This window comes from Dipodomys spectabilis, unplaced genomic scaffold (genome assembly GCF_019054845.1).
Source record: "Dipodomys spectabilis isolate Male_0828 unplaced genomic scaffold, ASM1905484v1 ptg000136l, whole genome shotgun sequence".
Classification (NCBI taxonomy): Eukaryota; Metazoa; Chordata; class Mammalia; order Rodentia; family Heteromyidae; genus Dipodomys; species Dipodomys spectabilis.
In genome coordinates this window covers 11,851,201-11,864,634 of record NW_024870813.1, presented here as the reverse complement: position 1 = coordinate 11,864,634, position 13,434 = coordinate 11,851,201, and the positions used below count along the sequence as shown (strand labels likewise).

Below are 13,434 nucleotides of genomic sequence, written 5' to 3'. Positions count from 1 at the left end.
AGGCCCAAGACAGTGGAGCTAGCTGGACAGAAACCATAAACCCAAATAAAGCCTTCTTAAGTCCTTTTCCTCAGATGTTTTTGTAACAATGACAAAAACTAACATACACATACCTACAAAATAATCTTAAATAAATCAGGAGGATGAACATTCAGTTCAATGTTCTAAAGTCAACTATTTAAAAAGAGGAAAAGGGGATAAAAATACAAAAGAGGATAGAGATACAAATCAATATTTGAGTTTTATAAGTCAATAATGGATGTTTATAGTTCTTAGATTAATCAGTAGAAGAATTATGAGATAGGGCTGGAAGTGTAATTCAGTAGCAGAATGCTTGCCTGACATGATTAAGGCCCATCCAGACCCCTGCACTGAAAAAAAGGTATTACAATACTATATAATTTTCAAGCATATAGAAGAAAGGAATAGAATAGCAAAATTCCAATCAATCTGAAAACAGTCAAGAAAGGAGAGAAGAGAGAAAGTGTGTGTGTGTGTGTGTGTGTGTGTGAGTGCACGTGTGCACAAGTGGGTGCTCCTATATGCCATACCAACCCCTCCCCCCAAAAAAACCAACAGTAACACTGTTTAAGCTCAAGGGTATTAGTAATGTAATACTCCAATTAAAAGACAGATAAAAGACAGTTCATATAACAAGAACAAAACCCAAGCATATTGTAGTTATAAGAGACATCTAAAGGATATAAAGGAAATGTAAATAAAAACAACTCTTACCCCAGTCAGAATGGCCTATATCCTAAATTCAAACAATGACAAATACTAGCAGAGATGCAGAGAAAGAGTAACCCTAGTGCACTGCTGGTGGGAATGTACACTAATATAACCACTCTGGAAAGCAGTCTGGAGGTTCCTCAGAAAACTAAACAGATCTTCCATACCACCCAGCCTTACCACTCCTAGACATCTACCTGAGCAACAGGAACCAGGATACAAGGACACATGCACCTCCATCTTCCTTGCTGCACTATTCACAATAGCCAAGATATGGAAACAACCCAGATGCCCCACTACAGATGAATGGATCAAAAAATTGTGGTAGCTATATACAATGGAATATTATGCCACCATTAGAAAGGACAAAATAATGGCATTCACAGGGAAATTGATGGAACTAGAACAAATCATGTTGAGTGAAACAAGCCAAGATCAGAGAGGCATATGGCACATGGTCTCCCTTATTTGTTGATATTAAATTCAAAATGTAAGGAGATATGTCAAAGTAAACAGGACTCAAGAAAGAAAAGAACGAGGGGCTGGGAAGGTGGCTCAGTGGTATAGTGCCTGCTTTGCATGCATGAGGCCCTGGGTTCGATTCCTCAGCACCACATAAGCAGAAAAAAAAAGCCGGAAGTGGTGCTGTGGCTCAAGTGGTAGAGTGCTAGCCTTGAGCTGAAGAGCTGAGGGACAGCGCCCAGGCCCAGAGTTCAGGCCCCACGACCACACCCAAAAAAAAAAAAAAAGAAACAAAGGACCTCTTCTTAACTTGTTGTATTGTTTTTAGATGACTCTATGTTCTTTACCCCACATATGGTATATACATGTGCACATCTGAGGGAAGCTAGGAGGAGGGCACAGTATCAGAGGGAAACAAGTGAAAAAATACAGCAGAGGGGCCATCAGCTGCACTGGGCATTGATGAAAGTGAAGCAAGCAACTCAAGGGCAGCAATGGGAGGGAGGGAATGAGAAGGAAAGAGGGAACAGCTGACACTAAGCAAAAGGAAAGAAACGTACATATCACCCAATGTGGAAGAAATAGTTGTACTATCAAAGCTTATAGAATTCACAAACATTATAGACCATGATAATGACAATTTGACTTGAAAAGGTTAAAATGTACTTGTGACTTTAGCTAAGTATAAGTATCCCACAATTGTGGAGCACATGGGCAGCAAAGATGGCGCTGAGAGGGAGTGGAGTGGCAGAGCCCGAGTTGTTTATGTTAAAATCTGACTGGGTACCACAACCAGGCGAAGTGACGTCAGTGCATGACAGCTCACGGACAGCAGGGAAAGTATAGAAAGCTTAGGCACATGATAGGGTGACTTCTATGGAGATTGGTTGGTTCCTTTTCCTCCCCTTCTATGCCACTCGGTTTTTTGCTTTAAAAAGTGTTTGCGAGTTCCTGCTTGACTTGACTCCCCTGTGTCTGATTGTCTCTGGGGCTAAGGGAGGCTGGGGAAGGGGCGAGCAGTGCACTTACCTTTCCTTGGACCACAGACGAAGACCCAACACACAATATTGTGAACTTTCTGTAATCACTTAATCTCAATAAAGAAATAAGAATTGCATAGATAACAGTAAAAAATATATTTGATAAACTCTGTATAAAATAGGCAAATAAAAGTTCTTGAATAGCTTAAGTAAGCTATATGAAAGACAATAGATGGGGAAACCTGATAGAGTAGATATTAAAACACACTACAGGGGAGATGGGGGGGCAAGTGTATAAACCAATAAATGTAAGAGTCACAAGACAAGGACCTACATGGGAGGGAGTAAACAAAGTGGAAAAAGGAAAAAAGTTACTTTGCTCAACTGTTACCCCTTTTTAGGGATACTTGTGACTATAGTAAATGCTGTTCAGAATCAAAAGAAGCAATTTCAACAGAAACTTCTGGCCACTAAGCTTCTGAATGAAGAGATTCAGAAATAAAAATTGTCCTTTAAATCCAGCACTCATACATTTAGTAAATATATACCTGGTGCCAACCCTGTAAACAGTGTTTCCTAATAACCCCTCACTAATAACCCCTCCACTCCCTGCTCCTACCTGTTGAGGCCTCTGCCTTGACTGCTGATGAAGAAGACTCATTATTTGTGTTATTTCCAGTTCCCCAAGGGCCTACATTAGATTCCATTTTCCCTTTTTCTTCCATATTCTCTATGGTGCCTGCCATATTGCCCATGCTCTTTTGCTTTCCTGCTGGTATCTGGAGCACTCGTGCTTGAAGTTGTTTGAAAGCCTCATGAAATGCCATTTCCATTCGAATATCATTGTTTTGAATTTCATAGTACAAACCTGAGGAAATATTTAAAATGAATACGATAGTTTTTTTAATTTTAATTTTACTGTAAAGGTGTTGTACAGAGGGACTACAGTTACCTAAGTAAGGCAATGAGTAAATTTCTTATTGAACATTGTTACTCTCTCTTATTTTTCTCCCAAGAGTATTTTTTGTTGTTGTTGTTTGGTTGGTTTTTTTCTTTTGTGGGGGTGGGGTGGGGTGAGTTGGTCATGGGGCTTGAACTCTGGGCCTCAGCGCTGTCCCTGAGCTTTTCAGCTCAAGGCAAGTGCTCAACCACTTGAGCCACAGCGCCACAGTTTTCTGATGGTTAACTCAGGATAAGAGTCTCACAGACTTTCCTGTCAGGGATAGCTTTGAACCGTGATGATCAGATCTCAGCCTCCTGAGTAGCTAGGATTATAGGCATAAGCCACTGGTGCCCAGCTATTTGATTTTTTAACTGTATTTTTGTTTGTGTTTTTGTCTTTTCTTTTTTGGTAATGGGAATTGAAACAGGTTGCACTTGCTAAGCAAGTGCTTTGCACTAAACTATATCCTAGTCCTGAATATGATAGATTTCTTGACATCATATAATGAAAAACTGCAACATATAACTTACTTTTCTCATATTTTTCTTGAAGTTTAAGAACTACTTGAGCTGGGTGCTGATGGCTTATACCTCTAATCCTAGCTACTTAGGAGGCTGAGATCTGAGGACCACAGTTTTGCCAGCCTGGGCAGAAAAGTCTATGAGACTCTTGTCTCTAATTAACTCCCAGAAAACTGGAAGTGGCACTGTGGCTAAAAGTGTTAAGAGCAGCAGCTTTGAACAAAAAAGCTGGGGAGAGTGCACAGGGCCTGAGTTCAAGCCCAGCTACTGACAAAACAACAATAACAACAACAAATGAGCTGATTAAGAATAGAAAGGAGCTGGGTGCTTGGGGGCACACCTGAGCAGAAAAGGCCTCAAAATTTTGTCTCTAATTAACCAGTAGAAAAAAAGCTGGCCTTGAGAGCAGAGCACCAGCCATGATGAGAAAAAACTGAGCAGCAGAGGCTAGAAAGAAGACAGAATCTTAGAATGGAAAAATTCACATTCATCTCACAGGAAAATAACATACCAAGTAAAGTCCAGGCTATCACATTGGTTGGTTCCAAGCAAGTGGCATCCTCAAAGAAAATTTCTGCCTGTTCATAGTTCTCCAACAAGACAGCCAGGATACCACACAGCAACAAGCTGAAAAGAGACCACTAATTCAATGGTACTGTGTCTCATTCACAATACCAAGACAATTTCACTAGCAGATGATCACTTCAGACTTCTGCACCTCCCTTCCCCCTGTACCTGTTGATATGACTCTCATTCAGGGAAAGAGCTTTCCGGAAACACTCTTGGGCTTTGACGTTGTCTTCAATGAGGAGGCAGAAGGCGCCATAGTCCAGCCAATGCTCTAGGTTGTGGGGCTCACGGACCAACCTCTAGGCACACAGGGCATCAGAAGGGCCAAGATTACTGTGACACTATGTCTTACTTTTTTTATAGTACAACCTCATTCAGGAAGCACCCCACAAATACTGTTTTACAAAAGCAAAGGCTAAGACTTCTTTTTTTCTCTTTACTATAGGACATAGCACACTCCATTATTATTCTGGCTCTTAATAAGTTCTCAAAAATTATTGAAATAATTAACAATTTGAATCCTTAAGCTATTTCTCCCATTATTTGGTCAACCTACAACCTAAACTCATTCAGTATCTTGGGAGCCTAAAGTTTCACTCAGTGGTATATTAACCATGTGTAATAATTTCTGCCATAATCTTAAAATGGCAAATACTAGATTTGTCTATAAATCTGAGAAAAAAGATGCCTGATAATGAGAGAAAACTATAAATATTGATTAATGACATTAAAGAAAAAAGATATAAATAAGTGGAAAGATATCCCATATTCGTGGATTGGAAGACTAGTATTAAGATGCTAATTCTACCGAAGGCAAGCAACAGATGCAGTGCAATCCCCATTAACATCCCAATCAAAATCCTTAAAAAATTAAACACATGTTATCAGATGTGCTAGCAATTTAATTTGTAATTTATACCTAAAATACTTAACAGGAACTCAAGTAAATTCTTATATACAAATGCTAAATTTTGATAGTTTCTTATATTCTTTTTTTGGCCAGCCCTGAAGCTTGAATTCAGGGCCTGGACACTGTCTGTAGCTCCTTTTTGCTGAAGGCTAGCACTCTTCCACTTGAGCCACAGCACCACTTATGGCTTTATGCATGTTAGGCAAGCACTCTACCACTAAGCCACATGACACATCCCAGCCTCTTTATATTCTTATACAAATCAGTTGTCATACAGGTTCTACAAACATTTTCTCCTAATCTATTTTTTCTGGAGATAGATAATTTTTCTCTTACTTTATTTAATATATATTTTTATTATAAAGATACTGTACAGAGGAGTTACAGTTACATGAGCAAGGTAATGAGTACATTTCCTATCGAGCATTGTTATACCCTCCTTTATATTTCCCCTACCATCCCTTTCTTCTTCATTTCCCCAACTCCTCCTTCCCCTCTCCCAACCCCCTGCCAATGACGTAAAGTTCATTTTCAACATACTCTCTGTTAGGTTTTTAAAAAGAGGTAGCTGAGTAAGAACAGCACCACACACGTGGTATTCAGGTAAGGGGTAGGTTTATTCAGTAGACCTGCTGGGACCAGGCAAGGTTGGCACTCCACTCAGCTGGCAAAAGAGAGAAAATAGCTAGAAAAGAGAAGAGCTAGAGAAGAGCTAGAAAAGAGCAGAGAGAGAGAGCAGAGAGCAGAGAGAGCTAGAAAAGAGTAGAGAGAGAGGTAGCCGAGTAAGAACAGCAGCATTCACGTGGTATTCAGGTAAGGGGTAGGTTTATTCAGTAGACCTGCTGGGACCAGGCAAGGTTGGCACTCCACGTAGCTGGGAAAGGCCTGGGAATGAGAGAAGCTGGGAAAGAGAGGAAAGAGAGAGGAAAGAGCTAGAAAAGAGCAGTGAGAGAGGGCCTCTGGGCCTGGGCTAGGCCTTATCTAGGGTATGGGCTGAGAAAGGTGTGGCCACATCAAATTCAGATGTGACCTCAGCGGATGCAGATGTGACCTCTTCCAGGTGTCCCAGTTGCCTAGGTAACGCAGGTACTGGGTGGAGACTTTGCTGCAAGGAGGTGGAGACTTTGCTGCGAGGAGGGTGAAGTCAGCTCGCCATCCAGGAGCGGACCTTACATTTTTGCCAACCTTGCCTGGTCCCAGCAGCTCTACTGAATAAACCTACCCCTTACCTGAATACCACGTGCGTGGTGCTGTTCTTACTCGGCTACCTCTTTTTAAAAACCTAACATAAATGGTGCCGTGACTTGGATAAAGGGCTTAAAGTCAGGATAGCTGGGGTTCTTCTCTGTTTTTTTCCTCTTTTTTCTTTTCCTGTTTGTTTTTCCCTTTTTGCTCTGAGGAATACCCACAGTTCTGACGGCCTTTTGCGAACTCATCTGTCTGCTGCAGACACAGCGCATCGATACCATTGAGGCCTTCACATCCATGTCCACACCACTTCTCTACTCTGGTGAGTGAAACTACTCTCTACGGTTCTCTGTTGATCTCTCTAGAGGGCTCTGGGGGAAGTCGGGACACCACTTCTGCCTGGTCAGCTCTCCTTCACTCACCAGACTGACTCTCCTACTCATTTAATGAGGTGCTGCGAAGAACGCCTGAGCTGTGAAACCCCTTTGAAATGTCTCCTGCGCTCCCTGGAAAGCCAGAGTGCCTCATTTTTATGCCATTCTCAGATGTAGACAGTTTTTGCCACTGCAATGGTAAATGGTCAGAAGTCTGTTTACTTTCGGGCTCTCTTTGCTCTCTCTGCCAGTCATGTCCAGCTTTCCCTGTCTCTCCCTTTCTCTTTTCTACATTTTGGCTTGTGCCCTGAAGAGTGCGACGCAGGCTGGGTCCCAGGGACCCCCCCTCTAGGTTCCCTCTCAAAGGCTAGCCAATGTAGGCTTGATCTATTTGTATTTTTTTCAGAAATTCGCCATCTTGAGTTCGCCATCTTGGCCACATGGTGGGTTAAGGATTTGGCCCCATCTGATCCTTAACCTTCCACCAAGCTTACTACTCCATTCATCTGTTTTAAGGTGCCTTGCTAACAAATTGCTCTTTTCACAGGCCCTAGTAACTGAGGCCCAACCATCTGATGTGCTTTGTTAGCAAAGATGTCTAAATGTTGTCAAAATTTTAGGTTTTGAGTTTTGCTTTTTGTGTTGTGTATTCTACTGACTACGTGGTTCTAAAATACTGGGCATATCTATGCTAAAATTCTCATCACATCTAATGAGTTTTGTCATTGCAGAATATTTGTTGGTCAGTTCTTGATAAGGAGCAGGTAAGCTCTACTTATTCTACTTGATCTCCTTGTTGCTTTAATTGGAAATAAAATAAAGGGCTTTTGTGGCAAACATTTCAGTTCAAAGCCAACCCGAGCTGAAAAATCCCTAAGACTCAGATCATCTCCCAACTAACCTACAAAGAGCCAGGCTGGAAGCATGGCTCAAAACACTTATCTCTAACCAGCCAAACTCTACAAGTGGTACTATAACTCAAAGTGGTTCAGTGCTAGCCTTGAGCAAAAGTGCTCAGGGTCAGTGCCCAGGCCTTGAGTTCAAACCTCCTTGACTACCAACTGGGACAAGCCATCCCAGCAACGAGGGCCTAGACTCAGCCAGTCTGGGGAACAAGGGAACGTGGAGAGGAGTAAGAGGAGATGATGTCACATCAGCTACTTTGTGCCTGCCCTTTCAAAATTAACCAGAGCGGGGAGGTCAGTGGAAGTAAGAAGCCTGCCCATCCAATGTCTATACCTGTCTACCTATTAACTGAACAGGAATTTATATTCTTGCCTTTGTCACCTGACTTCTCTACTTAGTCGCTAGCTGTCAGAAGTAGCTAGGGACGTTTTTACCAACATTTTCAGCCCCAAGTCCTTCCTCTTGCCATTTATTTGCTCTCTAGTTTTTGTTGTTTATTTTTTTTTTTTGTTGGTCATGGGGCTTGAACTCTGGGCCTGGGCGCTGGCCCTCAGCTCTTCAGCTCAAGGCGGGTGCTCTACCACTTGAGCTACAGTGCCCCTTCCGGTTTCCTAGTGGTTTATTGGAGATAGGAGTCTCACGGTCTTTCCTGCCCGGGCTGGCTTTGAACCACGATTCTCAGATCTCAGCCTCCTGAGTACCTAGGATTACAGGCGTAAGCCACCAGCGCCCGGCTCTCTAGTATTTTTTTTTCCAGCCCCTCAATGCTCATGAGACTTTCTCCAGACTTCATCTAAGGACTCACACCACCAAGGGACAGCTGCTGCTCACTGCCTTCTCCGGGAGGGGACCAAATTCCAGCCTTTTACCCCTATTGTCGATGCTCCTTGTCAGCAGGAAGTAGCCAGAGAGAATCCGTGCTCTATTTCATGATTATTAAAAGGCTAGAATGTAAGGTCCGCTCCTGGATGGCGAGCAGACTCCACCTTCCTCGCAGCAAAGTCTCCACCCAGTACCTGCGTTACCTAGGCAACTGGGACACCTGGAAGATGTCACATCTGCATCCGCTGAGGTCACATCTGAATTTGATGTGGCCACACCTTTCTCGGCCCATACCCTAGATAAGGCCTAGCCCAGGCCCAGACGCTCTCTCTCGCTGCTCTTTTCTAGCTCTCTCAGCTCTCTCTCTGCTCTCTCTGCTCTTTTCTAGCTCTTTCCTAGCTCTTCCTCTCTCTTTCCCAGCTTCTCTCATTCCCAGGCCTTTCCCAGCCACGTGGAGTGCCAACCTTGCCTGGTCCCAGCAGCTCTACTGAATAAACCTACCCCTTACCTGAATACCACGTGCGTGGTGCTGTTCTTACTCGGCTACCTCTTTTTAAAAACCTGACACTCTCTTGTACATCTTATTGTTACAATGGGTCATCCTGTATCCATATTTCAGCATTTTGTTATTTCCTTCCCTTCCCTAAATTAGAAAAATGTATATATAAGATGCAGGGCACCAGAATCAAATACAGTGACAACAGCGGTTGTACCATGGGAGAAGAACATACAAAAGAAACAAAAAAATCACATAGTACATTAAGAAGAACAGCGACAAAGATAAAACCTCTTGTGTCCCTATCTTGTGGTTCATTTTGTTTAGCATCAGGTTATATGGTCATATGTACATAGTTTTAGACCTCTTCTGCTTGTCCTAGACATATATTAATCTGTATTTTTTTAACTTATAGGACATAGACTTTTAATTTTTTTCTACTGGTTCTGGGGCCTGGGTATTGTCTCTGAGCTTTTTTGCCCAAGGCTAGTGCACTGCCACTTGAGTTGCAGCACTACTTCTGGCTTTTTTTTTTTTTGGTGGTTAATTGGAGATAAGAATCCCACAGGCTTTTCTGCTTGGGCTGGCTTCCAACTGCAATCCTCAGATCTCAGTCTCCTGAGTAGCTGGGATTACAGGCATAAGCCAACCATACCCACCTGACTTTTTTAAAATTTTTAATTTTAGGAAGTGGCGCTGTAGCTCAAGTGGTAGAGCGCTCACCTTGAGCTGAAGAGCTGAGGGACAGCGCCCAGGCCCAGAGTTCAAGTCCCAGGACCGACAAAAAAAAATAAAAAAAGTCTCCCTCGCATTAAAATTTTTAATTTTATTATAAAGGTGATGTACAGAGGGGTCACCATTTCATAAAGAAGGTAATTGAGTCACCCCTTCCCAGTTTTCCCTTTCTCTCGCCCAGTTTTTCCCTTCTGTCCCCACCCACAAGTTGTATAGTTCATTTTCAACATAATATCTAGTGAGAACCACTGCTGTACTTGTTAACCCTTCGTCTATTAGACTTTCAACTTTCATGTTCTGTTTTTCTTTGATAGACCATGCTTTGGTCTCATATAAGAATAGTTGATATAGCTCAAGCTCTTGCTGTTATTTTTAATATACTTATAATGTACTATGTGTTTTTTTGTTTCATTTGTATGCTTTTCCCCATGGTATAACCCCTGTTGTCACTGTAATTCTGGTGCTCCGCATCTTGTATATACATTTTTCTAATTTGGGGAGGGGAAGGGAAATAACAAAATTCTGAAATAAGGATACAGGTTGACCCATTGTATCAATGGGACGTACAAGACAGTATGCTAAAAACTAACCTTACAACTTGGGGAAGGGGAGGGAGGAACTGGCGAGGTAGGGAGGGAAGGGATGGTAGGGGGTAACAATGCTCGATAGGAAATGTACTCATTACCTACTCATGTAACTGTAACCGCTCTGTATAGTATCTTAACAATAAAAATATGTATTTAATAATTTAAAAAGAATAGTTCATATAACTCAATGTCAAAAAATTTTCTACATTTCTTCTAAAAGTTTTATGGTTTTATATTTAGATGTTTTATGATTAGAAGTTTTATGGTTTTTATGTTTAGATGTATTATCCATTTTGAATTGATTTTTTAAAATATTTAAGAATGATTTATTTTGCCTAAGGATAACCAACTGTTCAATTTGTTGAAAAGATTATCCTTTCCCATTAAATTTCTTTATAACTTTTTCAAAAATTTAATGACTGGGCTGGGAAGGTGGCTCAGTAGTAAAGTGCTTGCCTCACATGCATGAAGCTCTGGATTCAATTCCTCAGTAACTCAAACACAGAAAAAGCCAGAAGTAGAGTTGTGGCTCAAGTGGAAGAATGCTAGCCTTAAGCCAAAGAAACTCGAGGACAGTGCCTAGGCCCTGAGTTCAAGCTCCAAGACTGGCAAAAAAAGCAGCACTAAAAAGAGCTGGAGTGGGGCTGGGAAGGTGGTTCAGTGGTAGAGTGCTTGCCTTGCATGCATGAGGCCCTGGGTTCGATTCTTCAGCACCACGTAAGCAGAAAAAGCTGGAAGTGGAAGTGGCGCTGTAGCTCAAGTGGTAGAGCGCTCGCCTTGAGCTGAAGAGCTGAGGGACAGTGCCCAGGCCCAGAGTTCAAGCCCCATGACCGACAAAAAAAAAAGAAAAAAGAAAAAGCTGGAAGTGGCGCTGTGGCTCAAGTGGTAGAGGGCTAACCTTGAGCTGAAGAGCTGAGGGACAGTGCCCAGGCCCAGAATTCAGGCCCACAATCGACAAAAAAAAAGCTGGAGTGACTCAAATGGTAGAGCACCTGCCTACCAAGAGGCCAGGCCTTGAGTTCAAACCCCAGTACTGCCAAAAAGCCAAAAGAAGCCGGGTGTCAGTGATTCACACACCTGGAATCTTGACTACTCAAGAGGCTGAGATCTGAGGATTGCGGTTTAAAGCCAGCCCAGGCAGAAAACTCCATGAGACTCCAATAGACTACTCAAAAAATAATTTAATGACATGATTACTGTGGGCCTTTGATTCTGTCCTGTTGCTGTACCTTTTTACCATTCAAGTTTGATTTTGAATAATCAAAAACTACTATTTATCATACCCATTTTCACAAATAATAACCACCATCAATGGAAACATTTGATTACCTCTTCATAATACACTGCTGCCATTCCATAGTTCTCATTGACTTCTGCTTCATATGCAAAGAGTCGAAGCTGACCACTGGTTGACTGAATGACTGGAACAGGGCCTTGGATATCATCTGGCATAGCCTTGCCATCATGAAAAGTTCATGAAGGTGTTGAGAAAACAAATGAAGCAATTACATAGAAAGGTTTAGGGAAGTAAAATGGATGTGAATTACTGATAGATCTTATAAAAGAGATATTTAGAAACAGGAAAAGTAGGGGAAAACCATACCTTTCCAATAGAAGAAAAAGAATATAATCAGCTGGGTGTTGGATCATGTGTCACATGTTTACTCAGGAGGTTGAAATATTTGTGGCAGCCTAGCAAGCCCAAGGCCCTGGGTTTAAACCTCAATACCAAATACTATAGGGGAAGGGGTATTTCCTATATATCCACATTGAGAAGAGTTGATCTGGTATAATTAGTACTATCCTGGGTCAGAAGCTATGGCTAAGGAAGACCCCTAAAAATCTTTAATTAAAACAAAACAATGGGGCTGGGAAGGTGACTCAGTGGTAGAGTGTTTGCCTTGTGTGCATGAGGCCCTGGGTTCAACTCTTCAGTACTACATAAGCAGAAAAAGCCAGAAGTGGCACTGTGGCTCAAGTGGTAGAGTGCTAGCCTTGAGCTGAAGAGATGAGGGACAGTGCCCAGGCCCAGAGTTCAGGCCCCACAACCAAAAAAATAAAAAATTTAAAAAAAATAGTGAGTACCAAGTACCGTTGCTATGGAATATAGCCAAATCTGTGATGGGGCAAAGACAGCTTCTGATCACTGATTAGTGCCTCTGTCCTTTGGGTACTGGGTCTTGGTGGCTTACACCTGTAATCCTAATGATTCAGGAGGCTGACATCTGAGGACTGCTGTCATAAGCCAGCCTGGGCAGAAAAGCCATAGGACTCATATCTCCAATTAACTACCAAAAAAGCCAGAAGTGGAGCTGTAGCTCCAGTGGTATAACACTAGCCTTGAGCACAAAAGCTCAAGGACAGTGCCCAGGCCTTGAGTTCAAGCCCTATGAGAGGCGTGCGCGCGCACGCACGCACACACACACACACACACACCAAAAAAACAAAACAAAAATGAAAACAAGACAAAAACCTCTTTAGTTTCATTTCTTTCCTTCCAGTAAATCTATCTCTTCCCAAGATCAGCCTCATGCTCATGACTACCCTCATGTTACTCTCACCAGCACACTCAATCTCAAGCATCTTCCTCCCTTTCCTAAACTTGTACTAAAACTCACATCTTAAAACAGCCCTGCAATCTGATTTCTTCATTCCTAGAGAGATGCAGCTAAAATTCGTTCTAAGAAAAACAACATAGAAAGAGCTGAGCCTTTCTAGACTCTTGTGATATTCAGTATTCACTGAAGGTCTTTAATATTCTCATTCATTTATGGTTTTTTTTTTTTTTTTTTTAGCAAAAATCATCTAAATTTCCTTCAAGCTGTTCATCAATTCTTTTACTCATCTATTCTTTTTTTTTTTTTTTTTTTTTTGGTCAGTCATGAGCCTTGAACTCTGGGCCTGAGCTCTGTCCCTCATCTCTTCAGCTCAAGGCGAGCGTTCTACCACTTGAGCTACAGCGCCACTTCTGGTTTTCTGGTGTTTCATTGGAGATAAGAGTCTCATGGTGGGGGTGAAAGGGGTGGGAGGGGGGAGGATGGGAAGGGATGGGAAGGGGAAACAAAGGAGGAGGCTGCAATGCTTGATAAGAAATGTACTCATTATCTTGCCCATGTAATTGTAACCCCTCTGTACAGTATTTTCACAATTAAAAAAAAAGTGTTTCACGGACTTTCCTGCCCGGGCTGGCTTTGAACAGCAGTCCTCA

At 42.1% G+C, this 13,434-nt stretch overlaps 1 protein-coding gene across 7 annotated transcripts in view; it reads right to left on the bottom strand.

Annotated features, from left to right (window-relative positions):
• The window catches only part of Cfap70 (cilia and flagella associated protein 70), a 77,711-nt gene that overhangs the window by 33,970 nt on the left and 30,307 nt on the right, over positions 1 to 13,434 (bottom strand). For 5 of the 7 annotated variants that reach the window (XM_042690191.1, XM_042690194.1, XM_042690193.1 and 2 more), the window contains 4 exons: positions 11,556 to 11,681; positions 4,374 to 4,507; positions 4,150 to 4,265; positions 2,794 to 3,042 (listed from right to left, as the gene is read on the bottom strand). In XM_042690191.1, coding sequence (XP_042546125.1) covers positions 2,794 to 3,042; positions 4,150 to 4,265; positions 4,374 to 4,507; positions 11,556 to 11,681 — 625 coding nt within the window. The remainder of the gene's footprint in view (positions 1 to 2,793; positions 3,043 to 4,149; positions 4,266 to 4,373; positions 4,508 to 11,555; positions 11,682 to 13,434) is intronic. The other 2 variants (XM_042690198.1, XM_042690199.1) reach the window with 1 other exon arrangement.